Source organism: Clarias gariepinus, chromosome 9 (assembly GCF_024256425.1).
Source record: "Clarias gariepinus isolate MV-2021 ecotype Netherlands chromosome 9, CGAR_prim_01v2, whole genome shotgun sequence".
NCBI lineage: Eukaryota > Metazoa > Chordata > Actinopteri > Siluriformes > Clariidae > Clarias > Clarias gariepinus.
This window is the reverse complement of record NC_071108.1, coordinates 2,596,163-2,617,036: the sequence shown is the minus strand read 5'-3', so window position 1 is coordinate 2,617,036 and position 20,874 is coordinate 2,596,163. Positions and strand designations below refer to the sequence as shown.

Below are 20,874 nucleotides of genomic sequence, written 5' to 3'. Positions count from 1 at the left end.
AGTAATACCGGTATTAATATGTAATGCTGCTGTAACACACACCGCCGAGCGAAATGTCAACTGTACGTAACCCACTGCTCTGTGCGGTGTGGGAACTGACACCTGTTACAGCCACTTATAACAACTGCCTCACACACACACACACACACAGCATGGAAGCTTTAAATCCATAAACGTTTTCAGTGTGTGTTTATCAGATTTTATGAGAAATTGGTGTGAAATCAACAGCAGGCTACAGCGAAGAGAACCAGCGTCCTATTCAGCAGTTACCTCTAAACTTATTACTGATACCAAATCCGAGAACTAGTTAGGGTAGTTATTTAGTCAGTAACAACCTACTTTTTGCGTGTCCGTCACTCTGCAACGAAAACCATGAAGTTCTCACGACTTCCTAAAAATATCGATGAACGCAATGGGAACTGGGTCAAAATTGATCCGGATTGTTATCTCCTAGCCGCGTCTCTGTCAGGTTCTCAATGCGTGTTATGTTGTCTAATAATTTCCTCTCACGCACGTGATCATTCGCTCACCAGGTCAAACGAGATTAGATCAGATCACCACGTCATCATTATGTCCAGTGGTTTATATAAAAATCCTGACAAGCATAGTGTATTTCACAAAGAAGTGACGGGGTGTAAGTGATTGGACCCAGTGTTTACACCAAATTCAATTCTCTGAACGTGACTCAGACCTGCTGCATACGAGCCATAAGCGTGTTAAGCACCAGAAGAAGGTCAGATGAACTACGGTTTTCTACAACATGTCATGGACCTACCATGGTCTTAGCACAAACTTGCGCTGTGAGAGTTCCATTGGCACAAAAACAATGCCGTGCCTCTGAGTGGCGCAGTGGTAAAGTGCTCGCCCTATCATCCGGAGATCGCTGGTTCGATTCGATCGCGGAGGTCTAGAGAGAGCTGATTGGCCGAGCTCCCTCAAAGGGAAGGGTGAAAGGTACTTTGTACTCCCACATTAATCACGGCTCTACAGCCAATCAGGGGCGTCTGTGAGCTCGAGCACGCAGAGGGAGCGGATAGCGCTGTCCTCCGAGTGTGTTACGCTGCCTCCAAGGTTGCATGAGGGAGCAGTTTTCCTCCCGGCTGAGTGGTAGTAGTAGCCCTAATGTGGAGCCCCCTGGTGACAGGGAGGAATTGGACACAACTAAATTAGGGTAAAAATCAAAAAAAAAAAGAACTAACGCCATGACATTCCAATGACGACTTAGTCGGAGCGTCGTCCAATCCTTCGTATATCATATGTACCTTGTTTGTAGTACATCAGTAAAGTCCCTGATACCCCTCTTTGGAGATAGCCAAAGCGCAGTGCTTTGGCTTTTAAAAAAGTCCTGGTTCCGTTTTGGGCGCCGGCTCAGAACTATCTCTGAAGAGGGGTATCAGGGACTTTACTGATGTACTACAAACAAGGTACACGTATGTACTGTATATCGTATATACGTCCATGTATATGCCCTCAGACAGAAAAAACTGTTCCATGGTGAGACCAAGGCTTTGGTAGTCTTGGCTGGCTTTCAAGCCAGCGACCCCTAATTGCAGATCGACAAGATCTCGCGACCCCCACTATCAAAAACAAGCAAAAAACATAAGCTTTTCACAGTATTTTGACTACATTTACTATACATCAAAATAATTTTGGATTACCATTAAATAGGAAGGTTGTATTTTTTATTTATTTATTAATTTTTTGCTTGTTTAACAATCATTTGTTTTGCCGGGCTTCATACTTTCATGAGTAAGCACTTCTGAACAGATTACACATTGAGGGAAATCTACGTTGTCAACAGTAGAGCAAGTGAATCCATACTTTATAAATTCTTCCTGATATTTCCCGACGTTTCCTACTTTGGTCTGACGGGGTCTTGCTCTTATGCTTGGTCGATGTACATGGTTCCGATGACTCAGGCAAACTGTCCACAATTTCCTCAACATTTTTAGATTTGCGAATAACAAATTTATCCATCTCGGCAGTTGCAGTTTTCACGTGCAGTTGTGCGCTGTAGCAATAACTAGTGAGCCAGTCGCTGCACAGTGACGTCATATCTTTGAGTTGCGAATGTTTTTTTTTTAAACACTCAATTTAAACACTCACACTCAATCAGTAATACTGAAAAGTGTGTATTATAATCACAAAAAAAGACATAATTTTTTAATCCCTCTTGCGACCCCATGAAATTATTCCGCGACCCTTCTGGGTCCCCCAGTTTGGGAACCACTGGTCTAAAACAAAGAACCGTTTATGTCGGGGTCTGGGGGCGGGGTTATCAAGACTAACTAAACGTTGTGATGGAATCAATATGCACTGCATTGCTCAAATGTTTTCTAGTAATGATAAAGCCAGGAGAACTGCTCGTAAAGACATGCTAATGTTCGTTCTTGTGCTTGCTGCTAGAAATTTTATTTGCCAATAGCATTTTTTATTTTTTGGCGTTTATTATTTTTTGTTTTGTTTTTGCCGTTAGCATTTTTTGTTTTGTTTTTGCTACTAACATTTTTTTGTTTCGGTTTTGCCGTTAGCATTTTATTGTTTTGTTTTAGCCGCTAACATTTTTTTGTTTCGTTTTGTTCCATTAGCATTCTTTCCGTTCTTTTTTTCTGCTAGCATTTATTCATAAATTTTTTTATACTAGCATTTTTTTGCCTCAAGCATTGCTGGGAAAGTAGATGACGTATACAAGACGTATACAGTGATGTAATGAGGTGACTCTCTAGCCCATGGAAAAATAAAACCAGTTCGCTGACATGAACTAGCACTTGGTTCATTATTAAATACTCAGTGCCATCCTTAGTACGCACGTCCATATTAAGTTGTCCTCGCGTTGTTCTTCGATCATGTCTTCACCAGCTCTAAAACAAGTACAACAGCTTCACGTCAAATAAGACAACGCCACGTCATTACCGGTTTCTACCGCGTTTATGCCAGGTTGCACAAATTCTAACTGCATTCATAATTTTTTTTTGTGGACATAGTGGGAACATGGCTCAGTTTGACGGATGGTTATAAAATAATCAGGTTATACAGCAGTAAAAAGCAAACGACTTTAGAAGACGGTGTTGGAACGTAATTAACTGGTTTGGATGTTGAAAATCAGCCTGTTTAGCCGGAGAGCAAGCGAGGCTGCAGTTAGTTAGCCAATGCTAGCCAGTGCAAGAAAACATTTAATTCATAAAAACTCCAAGCTAATAGCAGTGAACTTATGATCACACACACTGACTGCATTTTAGAAGAATTTTCACATCAGAACGATTCTCTAAACACAGTGAGAAAGCAGCGAAGGTTTCAAACAGAACAGAAAGTTGTATAGTGTGGGAACTCTTGTTTCTCTGTTTCTTTCCCCAGAAAGTGGATGTGACTAGTAAAGCTGTGGTGGAGGTCATCTCCAAAACCTCAGAGTACCTGCAGCCCAACCCTGGTAAGAACAGAGCTGCGTGTTTATTTGTTGTTTATTACATTCTCTTCTTGTTAATTTTATTTACTCTCAGGTTTTATTGATCCTGTTTACACCTAAATATTAAATATCCTGTTTTATTACTGATATATTACTTATAACATGTTGATTTGTTTCTTTATAGTCAGTTTCACTCTGTGTGTGTGTGTGTGTGTGTGTGTGTGTGTGTGTGTGTGTCAGCGTCCCGTGCCAAGCTCTCCATGCTGAACACCATGTCCAAGATCCGTGGGCAGGTGAAGAGCCCAGGCTACCCGCAGGCGGAGGGGCTGCTGGGAGAGTGCATGTCCAAATATGGGCGTGACCTCGGAGAGGAAACCAACTTCGGTGAGGATGCACACTCCACACAAATCCTAACAACCGGCTGTCCTGGACAATTAATCCAAATCATTAAAAATAATGATGCTGCAAATACGTATAAAAAGCACTAAAGACTGAGATCTGTTATTATTGTTGTCGTTATGGTACTGTTTTTACCATTTCTGGTGTTTTCTTTCCCTGTACTTTATCTTTTATTTTGTGGTGTCTGGACGTCATTGTTGTGGTCTGGCGTTTGCAGAAGACGCTCGTAAATAACAAGCAGATAACACTTTCCTGAAACAAAGTTCAGGGCCAGATTCCATCATCACTTTCCAAATAAAATAAATGATTCCTTACGGCGTGGCGTTCCCGAGACTTCCCGCAGTGCAGAGCTGTCTGAGCACTCCAAGTCTGACTGACACGTATAAAACACGCCAGGATGTGCTGTCGCAGGAAAATAATAATTGATTTTCCCTATATCCACGTATCTTTTATTGCTTTTACATTACAGCGAGTTGCCAACAGTGTTAACAGCTTCATTTATTATAGAACGACACGTCGTAAATTTGATTCGTTTATACGGTAATTGGATTTAATGTTCAACGCAAAGTTAGTTCCTGTTCTTGCTTGCATTACATCAGCTATAGACAGTCGCTCCTACATTAGGATCTCTTTGTTTCCTCATTTATAGTTAATAAGATGAAAAAAAATGTCATATAACGAGGCACATTATTAAATTCTGATTAAATTCTTTGCTCAGATCGTATTTGTGGTTGACGTTCATATTACACGGAATTTTATCTGACTCTAATTTGGACGAGGCTGTCTTCTGAAACCTTATGCATGCGCACATCAGTACATCTTTGCTTTGGTTCGAAAAAAAATCTGCTTGTGATTTTGCTTCCGCGTGCAGTAGTGTGTGCGTGTCGAGGTCTAGAAGTAGGAAGCAAGCCAGACACCTCGCTTAAGCTGTTTTAGAAGCTGTTGCTAGCACTGCTATGAAAACCCCGCGTTGCCGGTGCGTACTGATGATGTCACACCCTATGCATGCGTAGAAGCAAAAACTCGCATGAATTCCGATGAATCTCTTTGTCTCTAATGAATATTAGATGTTAGAGATGAGCAGTAAATCACGAAGTGCCACACTGAATCCAAGATCGTTTTTTTTTTTTAAAGATTATAATAGATTCTGCGCGCAAAAACTCCCAAGTGGCGCAACAGAAAGACATTTTTATGATGTTACACTATTAAAAAATTGCAAGTGTTAAACATCTCCGATCTGCCTTTTTCTTTGAACTCTGTGAGCGAAGTAGTTTTAGATGCTTAGAGGCCGATCAACCCACGCGCTCACTGTAAAGTTGAGACTGGAGAATTTGGAGGCATTTGAGGCGGTAAAACCGGCATTTTTTTTTATTCCTACAGGTGGTGCACTCTATTCACACAATAGACAACTATTCACAAAATTGTGTGCTAGGAGTAAATTATTCGCTAAGTTTGTTTGAAAATAATAATTATGGCAGATAACAGAGATATGCACTGCTTAGTTATAATGCAGCTTACTTGCATAATTTAATGTGAAGTTAAATGTTAAACTCTTGTTTTCGAAGTTAGTTTGTATTAAACTTAAACTTGTTTAACGAGGTTTAATATTGTAACAAAATCGTGGGGGGGTATTATTAAATTGGCATATTTATTAAATCATGATACTTATAGAATCTCAGATATTGCCTGGGGTATTGTGATAATATCGTATCGGGACGTGACTGGTGATTCACATTCCTATTAGATATGTATTATGTATTAGATCAGATCTGAAAAACATCAGATTTGTGCGTTCAGACATCCCTAAAAAAAAAATCAGATGTATTTCACATTAGGGTAAATTGCGTCCCTTCAGGTGATGTGGACGTGGCCCGTTTCATGTTACAGAGAAACCACAAAAACCACAAAGGCCTCTGTTCTGACTTTAAAGTCACAGCTTTACCTCTGACACTGGAGACTCCTTCCATGAACGGTGAATAAACCTCTCCCTAAGGAAAAACTTTACTACATTAATTATCTGATTAGACATTATTTAACGGTTTATGTAGAACCTTTTCTGTTAATAAGCTGTTACTATGGTAACCGTAACGCATGAGAACGAGCACATTAATATGAACATGAACTACTGTCAGGGCTGCTGTTGTAGAGAATTAATCGACACCACTTATGACCAATCAGAGCGCTGCGTTATAGCACATGCACAGACATGTTGTTGATGATTTATTGGTTTAAACTTTTTTAATTATCAGCACTGGGGTTTAATCATAATTTCGGCTTCCAGTGATTAGGAAAGCAAAGTAATCGAGATCAAATGGTGGTGGTGATTTGTTCAATTCCACGATGATGTTATGTACACTAAATGCATGACGTTTCAAAAGTCAGTGAGTCGTCACAATGTGATTTTTGCCATCGAAGAGCAGCCTTAATTGGCACATGAAAACATAATTAACCTCCTGACAGAGGCAACCAGACGCCTTTATTTCTCACCTATACGTACATTAAGGCAGAAAGAAATCTTTCCAAAACAGCTCCAAAGCATCAGTGAGGGTTTAGAAGCTTTTTCTTGAATCGAGTCCCTTTTTTTTACCAAACACCTCAACGTTTACAGCCAACAAGTCGAGATAACATGAATCCCAGATTCCTCTGCAGCTCCACAAAAAAGAATTTTGATCAGAAAAACTTGCTTAGTGTGTGGCTCCTCCTGACATCATCTAGTTTCAGGGTTCACACCTAACCCTGGAGAAATGTTTCTTATTTTATACAAGCATTCTGGTTTGTTCTGTTGGAGGGTGTTGCTTCTGAAGCAGCCCTGAACAGAAATTCCCTGGCGTAGGTTTATATTTAACAACTGACCAGGATTAAAAATAAACCAAGAACGAACTGTGTATCTCAGAAAAACTCAGCCAGCTCCGTTTCATTCATTTTGTTCTTAAATAAATAAAAAAAAAAAACCGGGCTTGGATGACGCGTCCCTTCAAAGCGTGGCTGAAGCGTGGACCTGGCTGCTTTGTGTCAGAAAGCGACTCGCCTTTGATGGCAAAAATAATACAGTTTCCTGAAAGTTAATTATAGACCCAAGTGGGCAGTTTAATAGGACAGGAGCGTTGTGTTCACCCACTTCGTTTCCATGGAGACGCTGACATTTCCGTCCTTATGTCTTGTTAAAATGAAAAAGGATGTTTCGGCCAGAACAAGCTTCAAAGCTTCAGGCTCTGGTATTAATTTGGCACATCGGACGGACTGTTTTTGTTCCTGAACTGATTATTTAAATATATTAAAGGTCATTATTGTTCAGCTCCTGAGTCAAGGCCGGGACTAGCTACCAATCTACCTGCTATAAAGTTCAATGTGTTTTAAATTGGTTTGTTGTTGAATTCTGGATTCTGATTGGTCAGGATTTTGTGCTTGCTTTAAAACATTATAATTTCTATACTAACAGGAAACGAATATACAGTAATTAATTATTGATGTGGTCAGTGGTGAAGTATTTGTAAAAGAGATTACTTAATTTAGCATTTACGAGCAGCATTGGTGGCTTAGTTGTAGGTTTCTCGTCTGCCATGCGGAAAGACCGGGCTTAAATTTTCACCCAATGCCCAAACCCCAGACACTTGATGCAGTGTCGGCCCCAAGTCTGGATAAAAAGGCAGAGCTTTATTCCAGGAATGGCATTCGGCGTAAAACCTGTGCCAAGTTTTTGTGTGGATTGAAGAGTCTGCTGTGGCGACCCCTCGTTGGAGCAGTTAAAAGAATAAGAACAACATTAGCCATAGCATTATGACCCCTGACAGGTGACATGAATAACAATGATTAACTCATCACAATGGCGGGTGGGTGGGTAGCAAGTAAACATTTTGTCCTTAAAGTTGACGTGTTGGAAAATAGGCAAGAGTAAGGATTTGTGCGACTCTGAAAACGGCCAAATTGTGACGTCTAGACGACTGGCTCAGACCAACTCCAAAATTGTAGCTCTAAATGGGATGTTCCTGGTCTGCAGGGGGCAGGACGTACCAAAATTGCACCAAGGCGGGTTGATGCATGTGGCTCCAATCCAACAAAAAAGCTACTGTAGCTCAAACTGCAAAAAAAAAAAGTGAATGCTGGTTCTGATAAAAAGGAGTCAGAACACACAGTGCATCACAGTTTATTGCAATTGATTTATTGCATGGAGTCCATGGTGCTTCGTGTCCTCCAGCAAAAAGCTCAGACAATGGGGCCGTGAACATGAGAACTGGACCATCGAGCAATGAAACCATGTGCCCTGGTCTGATAAATCATGTTTTCTTTCACATCATGTGAAAGGACCACTTGTGTTACCTGGAGAAGTGCTGGCACCAGGATGCGCTATGAGAAGAAGGCATAAGGAACATGACAAAGAGTTGAGGTCTTGACTTCACCTACAAAATTCTCTACCAGATGGAGCATTTGTGGGACGTGCTGGAGAAACAAGTCCGATTTATGGAGGCTCCACCTCACACCATGCATGACATCAGAACTGTTCTTACAGTGAAAGTTACATGGATGGTCATAATGTTCTGGTTGATATAAAAGGAGTCTCCAGTGTCCGAGGTAACGCTGTAATTGTTTACATATACAATGAGTTTATGATTCTTTTTGCTTTCTCTATAAAATGAAGAAAAAAGGGAGGATGGTAAGGAAAGAGTGTAAAAATGTCTTTAAGAACCAGTTATGGGAACGTAATCAGCTTTCTACCTCACACCACGATGTTGTAACCGTAGCGTTCTCTGGCTGCAGGAGCCGCGCTGATCGACGCCGGCGAGAGCATGAAGAGACTCGCCGAGGTGAAGGACTCGCTGGACATCGACGTCAAGCAGAACTTCATCGATCCTCTACAAGGCCTGTGTGACAAGGACCTGAGAGAGATACAGGTGAGCCGAGCTTCCTGAACAACAGACAAGCATATAAACGATCGAATAATCGTGTTTGAAAGGGGAAAAAAATCTCTTGAAAAGTCAGTGCAGTAGGTTCACAGCATTCTGATAAGAAAAACAGGAAACAAAGTGCATAAAATATAAGAGCCAGTCAGGTTTCAGTAATGTTACAAAACAATGATTTAGCAGAAAAAAACGTGGGAGGGGGATTAACAGAATTGTAGAATCAGAATTTTTTTCAGTCTTTGTTAAATTAAAAGCGCCAAAACAAAAACCTTTTAATTGCCCTTTTTTTTCTTCTAAGGCTCTGATAGAACAGTATCACATGTCTTAACTGAACTGACTTCAGGGAAGAGCTGTTTATCTATCAAGACAGGCCCTGACTTACAACAGGCTAACTTTTTTACCCTGGTGTGAAAGTAATACGCTTTCAGTAGGAATCGTGCTTCTATGACTTGTATCTTTTCCCAGGATAGCGACGTGCAATGCGATACTGTCCCAACCGTATGCCAATGTAGGTGTTTTAGCTTAGGGAAGTTAGGTGTACACTATTAAAGGGGACTTGGTACATAAAATTCACTTTTTAGTCATTTTTAGACGGCTGTGTTTGTATACAAATAAAAAAAGGGGAGGAAAAACATTCCTTAATTTTTTAACAAGCCAATTAGATTTTCTCCTAATGTGATCTCATAGAAGAAGAGCCCCTCCCCCGATCCTTATTGCTCATTGCTTGAGGTGCATCTGAAGAAGGAGTGAAATAAAGGAGGTGAATAAAGGGTGTTTTTGAGCTGTTATATTAGTGCACACACATGGTAGAGCTCTGAGACCTGTCTTAAAGAAATAGTACAATATGGGACCTTTAAATACATTTTTAAATGCTTGGGGTATTTTCTGTTTACGAAAGGGTTTATCAGGATCAATGTTTAACAGCGCCTTTATTTGTGCTTCAGTGCTATCTAGACATAACTTTTCTGTGTTTTTTTTTTTTCTTGTCCTGTAGCATCATTTGAAGAAGCTGGAAGGTCGTCGGCTGGATTACGACTACAAGAAAAAGCGCATGGGCAAAATCCCTGACGAGGAGGTAAAGCAGGCGCTGGAGAAATTCCACGAGTCCAAAGAGGTGGCGGAGATCAGCATGTACAACCTGCTGGAGACGGACGTAAGCTAAACCTGAACGCCTTCCCTAACCTCATAGCCTCTGACATCAGGGGCGGGGTTATCATCATTACATCACTTTAGAGGTCTTATTACAACATTTCACTTAATGGCGGACCGTGGTTCGGACACTGATTCTTTTCTGATATACCAGAATAATTAATATACCATGAATCTATCGCCTTTTCCACTAAGTGGGTGTGGCTATACACATCACACTACAGAGCCAACTAACGCCATAGTTTACCCAGAGTGTGCAGAAGAAACATAAAAGAAAGCACGACAGAGCATGGCTCACTCCAAAAAGGAAAAAGGGAACGTGCACGATAAAATGAAAAACGATAGTTCAAAGATGTTTATAATTCCTATTTAAAAACCAGTTTGTCTTATATGTTTTGAAATCGTGGGTGAAGCGGCACTATGAGAGGTATAAAAGGAAAAACAATACCAGTTGTTAGAGCAAAGCTATTCACAGCAGTCAGTCATATTCACAGTAAAATACCTGAACTGAGAGCCCAGGATGACCGAGCAGCTACAGTCCATTTACATTCACTTACAGCTTAACAGCGTACAAATGAACATTCACCAAAGACTGATTAAAGATTCTGTCCAACTACAAGTTCAAACAGTCCACATGTTTAACGTAGTTACTGAAAACTGACAAATATTAATACATATTATTAAAAAATATATTAATATATTTATTAAATGAATATTTACTTTTTTTTTAATAGAAATACAATGACTGCGTATATAGAGCTCTTAATTCTAAAACAAACATGAAATTTGGTCCTGGGCACAAAATATTTACCTGAACCTAAAAAAATAACTGTGACGTTTCAGTCTTAATCTGGAGACTCCTTCTTTATGTTATTATAGAAGACGAGGACGTTAATATAATCCTCTGATTTGCAGCTGTGTTTCTGTCAGAGCAGCTGTTATAGAAAATGAAACAACACTTTCTGACCAATCAGAATAGAGAGTGTAATAAATCATAATTTAAATTGTAACATAGGTCATCAGGGCATTGTGTGGATCTGCTCCTTATCACTTTCACTGAACTCTGAACTGTAGACTTTGTTCTGAGTTCAGATTATTTTTACACTCAGGCCTCAGGTGGGGATCTCCAGCCCGTCGTGTCATTACAGTGCGTCAGTCACAGCCCACTCTTCTAAAATTGCAGCAGACCTTTGTCACAGTCTGTAAGAAGATCCTGGGTTTGTTTTTTTTCTAGGTTATGTCCCTGGAATGCTTACAGTGCCCCCTACTGGATTGACCAAACACTGCACTGTCTTATATGTGTTAATTTGTTTATAAGAATGAAGTAAATAACTGAGTAAAATGGAAGTCTTATTGCTGATATATTTATCAATGTTAGGATTCGAATGAGGGTATATATAGTGTATACATATGTGTGTGTGTGTGTGTGTGTGTGTGTGCATGGTTTCATTATCTGCTGTTATTCAAGAAGTTATTTATTAACTCTAAAGGGAATGTTTGCTTTTTGATAGTTTGTGTGTGAGGGACCTATCAAGCGAAGGAGGGGTCTTTATAAGGTGTGTGTGTGTGTGTGTGTGTGTGTGTGTGTGTGTGTGTGTGTGTCTCTGCAGATAGAACAAGTGAGCCAGCTCTCGTCACTGGTGGAGGCGCAGCTACAGTATCACAGACAGGCTGTCCTGATTCTCGAGGAGCTCTCTGACAAACTAAAAGACAGGTTTGTGTGTGTGTGTGTGTGTGTGTGTGTGTACTGCTGTGGCACAGAATAGAATAAAATTAATCACAATATGTATTAGCTTGTGTATTGATTTGCACGGGTGTATGCAGGTGTAAGGAAGACAGAAAGATTAACGAATAGACATTAAGGAAGACAGGTGGATTAATAACAGAAAATATAAAATGATTAATGGAGAGAAAGAGAGAGAGACCGGATTTAAAAAATTGATAGATTTACAGAAGTAAACATAAATACAGAGAGGAGGCTAATGGCTGGAATGATAGACAGATGGATAAATAAAAACAGCAGAATGGCTAGATGCATAGAGATGGACTAAGAGAGAGAGAGAGAAGGAACAATCGGTTAATTACGGCTGCTAGAAACAGCTAGCAATTTAAAAGTAAGAAATTAAAAGTAATTTGCATAATAAAAACTATAGTTGAAAGCAATGATGAGTGGGCCCAAGCACCCCACTGCATTGCCACCCGGGTGCACCAAAAAGACAGTTAAAGGCATTTAAAGGGGACATACCAATAACATTATGACATGATTTTAGAAAAGGAGGACGTTTAGGATCTTCAAAAAGCCTCAGATGATGAAAAAAAGCATCACACTATGATGTCACTCAATGTAATGTCACTTAATATAACACAGAAAGGTACTAACCACTTTTCAGCATAAGTGGGCCCAAGCACCCCCACTTATGTTAAGTTTAAGGCGTCATCACAGCTGATCCGTGTGAGATATCAAAAATCCCTTTGCAATTTTCCACGCCCAGGCCCAGGCTCTCAGACATCCTAATGGCAGCAGATTCCAACCTGCAATGTCGATTTTCATATTAAGACCCCCAAAAAAGCTTTAGACGGACAAGACTGCCCTCACACACTATGACAACATTAATTGAAAAAACCCTAATTGAATGTGGGTGTGTTTGTGTGTGTGTGTGTGTGTGTTTGTAGGATGCACGAGGCCCAGTCTCGTCCCCGCAAAGAGTACGTCCCCAAACCCAAACCCGTCTTCGACTTCGGAGATACCAATGAGCAGTCGAACGGAGGCTTCACTCCCGTTTCTGCTTCTCCTCCCATCCGGACCACAGGTGAGTCATGTGACCTACCTCACACCCGTCCCCACTCCAACCTCAGTACGACTCTGAGCCCGTCATCTGCACCACAGGTTGAGAAGAGTGCAGTCGAAAACTGAAATATAACATTTAATATATTTCTTCTTATGAAATACTTATATAATGACATAATTAGGATTAAATTGTTACAAATGTTCTGAAAGGGACACCAAGCATTAAAAAGCTACAGCTGTCTATCAGCTGACAATCGCGTAGGAAGTCATTTTCCAATCTAGCCAAGGCAAGTTTATGGAATTTAGCTCTTTACAGAACTTAAGGAGAAAATAATACAAATATAGAATGAAAAAGAACAAATAAGATAATTAAAGCTCTAATACAGTGAGGTATTTAATGTCACTATAAGTCTATAGGAATAAGGGTGTTTTCACTTTAGGGTCTCAGGTTCGTTTCTGAAAACACAATTGCTCCACGCTCGTGAACCGTGCCCGAGTCCGCTTAAAGAGGTGGTCTCGAGAGCGATACAGCGCACCCGGGCACAATTTGTATCCCGTAGGAAAGTAGTCGTACCTGAGAACGGAAGTGGACATGACATCATCAGTGTCAACAGTCTCCTTCGAAATCTCCGTGTGTGCGTAGCACGTCTGCGCCAACCTCATTCTCTGACCTACACAGCTACAGCTGATATAGTCATGAGGAAGTCATGACATCATCGCTCTTAACATTTTTTCCCCCAATTTAAATAATACAGCAGAACCTCGGCATAAAAATGCCCGCACTTACAAATATCGTCTTAATAATATAAATGTTGGCAAAACATTTGCGTCAGTACAGTATGAAGCAGTTCTGGCATACGAACGAACCGAACGCCTGCTACGTCCTTGAGCCGTTCAAGACGTGAGTGGAAAGCCAAGCCAAGCGGGAATAGTTGATCACAAATTGCTTTCGGCATGATTTTTTTTCCACCTTTGTTTTTAACATCTGTGGTGTTTTTATTTGGTGGCTGGAACGGATTTTATCTGCATTTACATTATTTCTAATCATGGATACGAATTTTCACCTCAAGAACTCACCTACAGAACGAATTAAATTCGTACGCAGAGGTTCAGCGGTATTGTCTTTTCTTTCCTTGTGTTTAAGGGCGGCTCACAAACCAAGTAAGTGCATACTGCCACCTGCTGTATTGGAGAGTGACTAAATACTTAAGTGTTCTCGAGAAAGGAGAGCAAACATAATGTGATTGGTTTAAAGGGCGGGCCGGGCAGTCTTTCCTGGGCATGGTACAAATCAATGGTTTGTGAAAACAAAGTGAAAACACCCTAAAACGTGTCTCTTCGGTAAGAAACAAAAAAGGATTCATTGAGGAAAAAGAGGAATAAAACACTTTGAGACGTACAGTTCTAGGAAAATAATAAAATCCAGAGTGCTAACAGTGACCCTGCTGCATCCCACCGGTCTGTCATTGATTAGTTTCATAAAAGTAATGAAACACTCGGGTTATTTCTTGGTTACTGACCTTGACCACCCCTTTTTTTTCTTCTTCACTAACTGATGATCAGTCAAAGAGACAATGTGCGCTGTGTGTGTTGTTATGGGTCGGTGGCAGGGTGTGATACCGCCGCCTGGCCGTGTGTGTGTGTGTGAGAGAGAGAGATGGCAGGATGAACAGCCAGCTGTCTGCCTCTCATCTCTCCGTGACCCTATTTCACTTTGTTTTTGTTTTTTCCTCATCTGACATCATCAGATCAGTTTCTCAAGCGTAGCTGGTCAGCGTGGAAACCCAGACTGAGTGAGTCGGTGGAGTGTGTATACGTGTGCATGCGTGTGTTTAACGGGGAAATGAGACAAACATAAGAAACGAAACTCAGAAAGGAACACAAGTACATGTGTTAATAACTTATGTAATGTACGTATATCAGCTATACGAATACCAGATGTAAACCTCAACAGCAGTGATTTGTTACATAAAGCTCCGCCTTCAAACTTTAGACTTGTGTGGAATGAGGATTTACTTTACCGTCAGATTAACAAGCTGCCATGTCATTTGTAGTTCATCTACTGAAGGTGCGTTTTAATGCTAACTGCTTAAACGTTAACGATTCAGTTACATACGGCAATTCTTTAATTGCGGCCTATGCTGAATAATTTTTTTTTTTTTTATAGATTTAAAATTTATATTATATACAGGATGTTTGCATTTAAAGTGGTAAAATGTTGCCCTTCCTCGGTAATCCTGCAGGTGGCGTGCTCGAAACTTTTACACAGCACAACCATCTCTAATTTTGTTTAGAATTGTAGCAAAATCTGAAAAAAATTATATAAAATCAGAATATCTATAAAAATCTAATCGTGAGACGTGATAACAAATCGCAGCACAAATCGAATCGACACCTGAGTATCGTGATAATAATGTATCAGGACTCCTGTGTAGTCTAGTGTATTGTAATAATACCATCTGTGATGACTCCCGTCTCTAGTGTATTGTAATAATATCGTATCGGGAGGTGAATACCAATTACCAGTCCCTAATAATCACACATTAAATAACATCCTAATCAGTGTGAAAATCAGTCACTTTAAATACATTCTCGGATTTCTCTCAGCACTCTCCACAACTGTTATTTATTCATTTATTTATTTCCGTAACGTCTTTGTAACATATCCATATCCATTTAACGGGAGCTCGTGTAAGTTTTAATTCCTGTTTTGACCATAAACAGGAAGCATCGCGCCGTAGGATTGGGCCGCGGAAACAGTCGAGGCAGGCATGTGGATTTGTCGCTTAATTGTACAATGTATAATTTAAATGCAGGTACAGAAGTGAAAGCATTTCTGTTTAAATGCTGCTGAAATCGTGGCTGGATGAGTTATTTAGTTAATTGGTTAATTGATAACTAATCAGGTAATTATTTTAACGCTAAGGGAGTGAGGGAGTGCGTATAAGCTACTAACAGCATGCACAAAGACTTCCAGAAGGGTTTCCTTGTCCTGATCCTGGAAGAGGCGGAGCTAGGCCAGGAACCAGAGCCCTGTGAGGCTTTAACACGCTCCAGTTTAAACAGAAAGCATGCCGTTACGTAACAACCCGAATGAGTTCCACCCGCTCGTGCTGTTGATTAGAGCTGAGGACATCAGAGCCGCTCGGTACGACCAAGCGTTAGTCTTTAACTCTGTGTCTCTGAGAGATTACTCAACTACAAACACACACACACGCACACACACACACACACACACACACACACACGTAGGACTGGGGGAGGGGGGTGGGGCTGAGCTTGTGTGTGTCCTAACAGCTGGAGGCATGTGCCGATAATGTCGCTTGTTATCATGTAAACATCACAAGGGTTTATGATTGTGTTACACAATCTGATTCTGTAATAATAATAATAATTATAAAGTTTCAGCAGAGCACCGTGCAGCGTTCATATCTCACAATAACAAGGGAATATCAGCCGTGTCCAAACACATCGCCCCGCCCTGATTACACCCTTGTGTCCTGGAGAGGAGGGAGAGATACCGGAGCCGTCACTCGTCCTCACATTCCTCCTTAATTAAAACACCTCTTACTATACAGCACTTTACTTTCTGTCTTTCTGTCTCCATTCACTCCATCTGTTCTGCTTTCTTTACTTCTCTCTTTTCTGTATTCTTTACCTGCCTAATTTGGCTTGTTCTTTGTTTTTTCCTCATCTCCTCGTCCTTTCTCCCTCCATTTCTATTTGCTTTATTTTCTATCATTTTTCCACTTTTTTTCTTCTGTCTGACTTTCTATCTTTTCTTCCTTCCTTTCTGTTCTTTTTCCTTCCTTTTTTCATTTTCTGTCCTTGCTTTCTTTTTTACTACATTATTTTTTTCATTACTTCTATCTCTTTTTCTTTTCTCACTTTTTCCCATTTCCCCCCCTTTTTATCAGTTTTAATTTTCCATTCTTTGTTTCTTTTTTTCATTTGCTTCCTTCCTTATTTTTTTCTTTATTTCGTCTTTACTTCGTCGTCTTCGTCTTCTTTCCTTTGTGCTTTCCTTTCTTCTTTAATTCCTTCTTTTCTCTTTCATTACTGTGGCTTTAACAGTGAGCTGTATATATTTATATATATTGCTAATAAAAAAAAATGCGTATGACGTGATTTGATTTATTTATAGCTAACGCTTAATTGAAACACTTTCTCTCACGGCAATAAACAGACGAATGAAGGGATGAACGAGATTAGAAAAAAAATGACAAAAAAAGTGTGAATAAGGAGCAGAGTCACGCAGGTGTGTAAAGAGAGTGTAGCTTCAGACTGCAGAAAAATACCTCAGCAATGCTGGAATGTGGGATTATCAATAGTATTGGCACATGGCTCAGGGGCAGGGGCTTCAGATGGAGTCCACACTAACATTAACACTGTGAGTGCAGTGTGATGGAGTGTGTGTGTGTCCTCTCTTTCTCTCTCTCTCTCTCTCTCTCTAACACACATCAGCTGCACCGCTGCTGCTTAAACACTCCTAATAATTTACCTGAGATGCAGATTTCCTGGCAGGAGGACGATTTGGACATCGACGGAGATGCGGAGCCGCGGAATCAAATTAAAGGCACGCAGGAAATCATTGTCCTGTTATCTTTCCCGATATCAGTCAGCATGTTCAGGGGACTGATGTGTCAGAGCGATTGATTAATCATCATGTTTTCTAAAGCATGTGAGTTTGTAAGAAAGTAGAAGAAGCTTGTCGGGTTAAAGGAAAGTGAATATGGATCAGAGGCCTCGTTCTGGTTTTGGGACGAGGTCTTTTACAAGGCTTTCTGCTGTCCTTGGGTTAAACACAATAATAACAATAACGCTTCTGCCTCATGCTCACGAGTTCAGCAATTAGTCACGCGCGCGCACATGTGTGTCTGCCAGGCTGCAGGAGAAGGTGATGCTGCCCTTAAGTCCTGTTGGGAAATATCGATATATATTGTGTGAACACACACAAGCGCCACCACCATATCATCCGCATATCATATTTAATATATCGGAATACAGGTAGTCCCCGACTTAGATACGAACGGTCCACTGTTTTACTTCCGGTTCAATCACGGAAGTAGCTCAGGTGTATTGTACAGAAAATAGACACTGCAGTGCACCAGATACCAATATTTACAATTATATATGTATAAAATTTCTAAAGTGTATGTGTGTTTGTGTGTGTGAAACAAATGAGTCGGCCTCTCCGGGTTCAATGAATCTGTCATAGAGCACAATAATAGAAAACGTCTGTCCTGTGAACCTGTCCTAATGGTGAATAATCCTAATTTGAGAAAATTCCTCAACAAAACAGAGTTCACAGTCCAATGCAGTGGAAAACAGCTCTGAGACAAAATGGCATCCGTGATTCCCCTCGCGATTTAAAGGCGTAGAGACAACACTGTCATATTTGATGTGTGTTGGATTAATTTTCTTATTCGCAGTTATAGTTTTTGGCCACATGATGGCAGTGTGGGGAAAGGTGACAGTTAAGACAGATTTAGTTAAGTGGATTGTTATGCATTGTATTACATCGTATATTCGTCAAAGCCATATAATAACAAATCTGACTTACACACATGCTCCCGGAACAGAACTCGTTCGTAAGTTGGGGACTACCTGTATTGGATTTCTCTCAGAGCCCCAGTTTAAGGCGTGTCAATCAGGAAGATGGAAAAATAGTTCTCACGCTGTGCATTTTTTCTTACCAATAATTCACCAGATTTTGAACTTGTATGAATTTCTGAGAAGGACCTGAAGGCAGCATTAATCGAAGTTACTTTTTGTGCATCACGTATTTATTTCATTCTAACACCATTGTGTATTTTCTCCCCCACCCCCCACCTACCCACTCGATGTCTGTGTGTAGCTTCAGTGGAACAGCCGTGCTGTAAAGCCCTGTACGACTTCGAGCCAGAGAATGAGGGCGAGCTGGGCTTCCGCGAGGGCGACATCATCACCCTGACCAGCCAGATCGATGAGAACTGGTTCGAGGGCGCGCTGCGCGGCCAGTCAGGATTCTTCCCTCGCAACTACGTCGAGGTGATCGTCCCTCTGTCGCGCTAAGCCTCCGGGATGATGGGACAGACGGAACGACAGCGAGCAAAGGAAGGAAAGAAGGAAGGAAGGGACGGACTGAGAGTTTTTACAGAGAGGCATGTCAGCACCTGAACTCTGGCACTTTGACCTTTTATGAAGGAACTTTTTCTTCTCACATTCCAGAAGAAGAAAAGAAGGACCCGTGACGAACGACTGACTTGACCACTTTAGTCCTCGTATGAAAGGTCTGACAGACAAACGCGACTTTAACGCACTTTGAGAAAGCAACATTTCACTGGACTGATGACTGAATGCGACTGTATGATTTCAAAATTTAAGTCTCCCTCACTTCACACGTGTGACAACATTGATTGCAATAAGGATTTTCACAATAGCTTTCGTTTAGCAGGACCTCAGGAAAGTTTTACCACCAAATCTAAAGAGGCTGTAAACAATTCGTAAAGCACTAAAATAGAAAACCTGCTGAATGTGTAAACTTTTGCCCTTAATGCCCTGTGTGCTTGCTTTCATTAGCAAAAACGAGTCAGGTGTCTTTAAAAATGTCTTCCTGTCTTATCCACCACGTTATCCACTCACATTTTAAATCCGTAAAGCTTCACTATAGCATTAATCAAGAAAAAAAAATCCATCATCACGCTGACTGAAAATAATAAATGTTTCATTACTGTTTTTATGTGTAAGGACATATAAATCCCGCCCTTCCTGATCCCATAATCGAACCCAGGACCAGGTCTGATAATTTTTTTTTTTTTAAAGACTGATAAAAAGCGTCCCCCTGTACGCTCTGACTGACCCGACGTCTCCTGACTGCCACCTGCTGGTCAGGCTGTGATCTTAAGGACCGTTTGGACGTTGACTCGGCACTGTGGGCTGCGTGTGTTACAGCCGCTCAGTGTGTAGCGTTCCTGAGCCACACACACAAGTACAGGAGCTTCATACACAACTTTGACTTCTCTCACTCACATTTAAATACATAAAAAAGTGGTTTTATATTCGTTTTAGTTGACGGTAGTGATGTGTAACGTGAACGCACCTCGGTCTTGTGGGCTTTAGAATAACAGAAAGGGATTCGAGCGAGAGATGAAGGACAGTGGAAGTGCACACTTTAGCGTTTTTCTCCTCCTATTTTCCAGACTGTAAGTGCGTGCAGAGGTTTTGAGCCCCCTCATTTTGTCATATTTGCTGGTTTTTAATGTAGTCATGAGGAATAGTTTCTGAGAAATGTCTGGTTTGTTAAGGCACAACATAATCTATTAATCATTAAGCACAAAAAAAAAAACATCTAACCAGTGAGTCACAGGTGCAGATGATGACAGATGATCAGGCCGGTGATTAGTGTACTGCTGATGCTAAAAGTTGTTGGGACAGACGAGAGGGGAAATGAGGTCGTTGCTGAGGTTGTTACATAACACGCACATTAAGTGCTTTGCAGCCTGTCACAGTTAATTTTTATTTCTTCATTTTAAGAAATGATCGGAGTCAAGACTTTTGCACAACACCATATATAAAGAAAGTATGATATATTTTCATACAGACCTCCAAATATTTAATACTTTATCACATCACTGATTTCAGGTTTATAAAAAAATATCATTATTTACCGATAATCTTGAGACGCTCTATCTATCTTTTCATCTTTTTTTTACCTAAGAAAAGCCTCTCGTTTATCCCCAGTCCCTCATTTTAATCCTGTATGTGGAAATAAGACTGACATTTGGATTTTGTAGATGAAAACCACGACTAATCACCACAGTATAAACCTGTAGCATGCTAAGTTTAGCTTTTTCAGCTCATGAACTTCTGTACAGATTTTTTTCTTTCAAATTATGAAAAATCCCTGTCACAGTTCAACACCTTCTCTACCAATGATGATGTCTTTCTGTGATTTTTCTCACTTTAAACTCAAGAAAAAAAAAGACAAAAATTACCTCAGAACAACATTCATGTGAAAAATACTAAACTAGACCGCACCAGCAGAGGGCGCTGAAGTGCTGCTTTAAGAGGCAGTGCTAATAAAAAAGTATATTTTATATAATAAATGTGTGTATTATATAAATATCCAACCAGCACACACTTTATAAAAAGTGTGTATAGATGTGACTGATAGTATATTGTGATTATAGTCTGGAAAATAAATTGAACGCACCGATTTATCCTATTAAGATGATGGACAGATGGCGTGTTCAAGT

At 40.5% G+C, this 20,874-nt stretch overlaps 1 protein-coding gene across 4 annotated transcripts in view; it reads left to right on the top strand.

Annotated features, from left to right (window-relative positions):
- sh3gl1b (SH3-domain GRB2-like 1b) overlaps positions 1–20,524 on the top strand; it is a 38,944-nt gene extending 18,420 nt beyond the window's left edge. For 2 of the 4 annotated variants that reach the window (XM_053503808.1, XM_053503807.1), the window contains exons 4-11: positions 3,355–3,427; positions 3,644–3,787; positions 8,558–8,691; positions 9,695–9,853; positions 11,460–11,563; positions 12,523–12,659; positions 14,386–14,430; positions 18,495–20,524. In XM_053503808.1, coding sequence (XP_053359783.1) covers positions 3,355–3,427; positions 3,644–3,787; positions 8,558–8,691; positions 9,695–9,853; positions 11,460–11,563; positions 12,523–12,659; positions 14,386–14,430; positions 18,495–18,691 — 993 coding nt within the window. In that variant the 3' untranslated portion in view covers positions 18,692–20,524. Of the gene's footprint in view, positions 1–3,354; positions 3,428–3,643; positions 3,788–8,557; positions 8,692–9,694; positions 9,854–11,459; positions 11,564–12,522; positions 12,660–14,385; positions 14,431–17,101; positions 17,637–18,494 lie in introns of those variants that run through there. The other 2 variants (XM_053503811.1, XM_053503809.1) reach the window with 2 other exon arrangements.
- Positions 20,525–20,874: the final 350 nt, after the last annotated feature.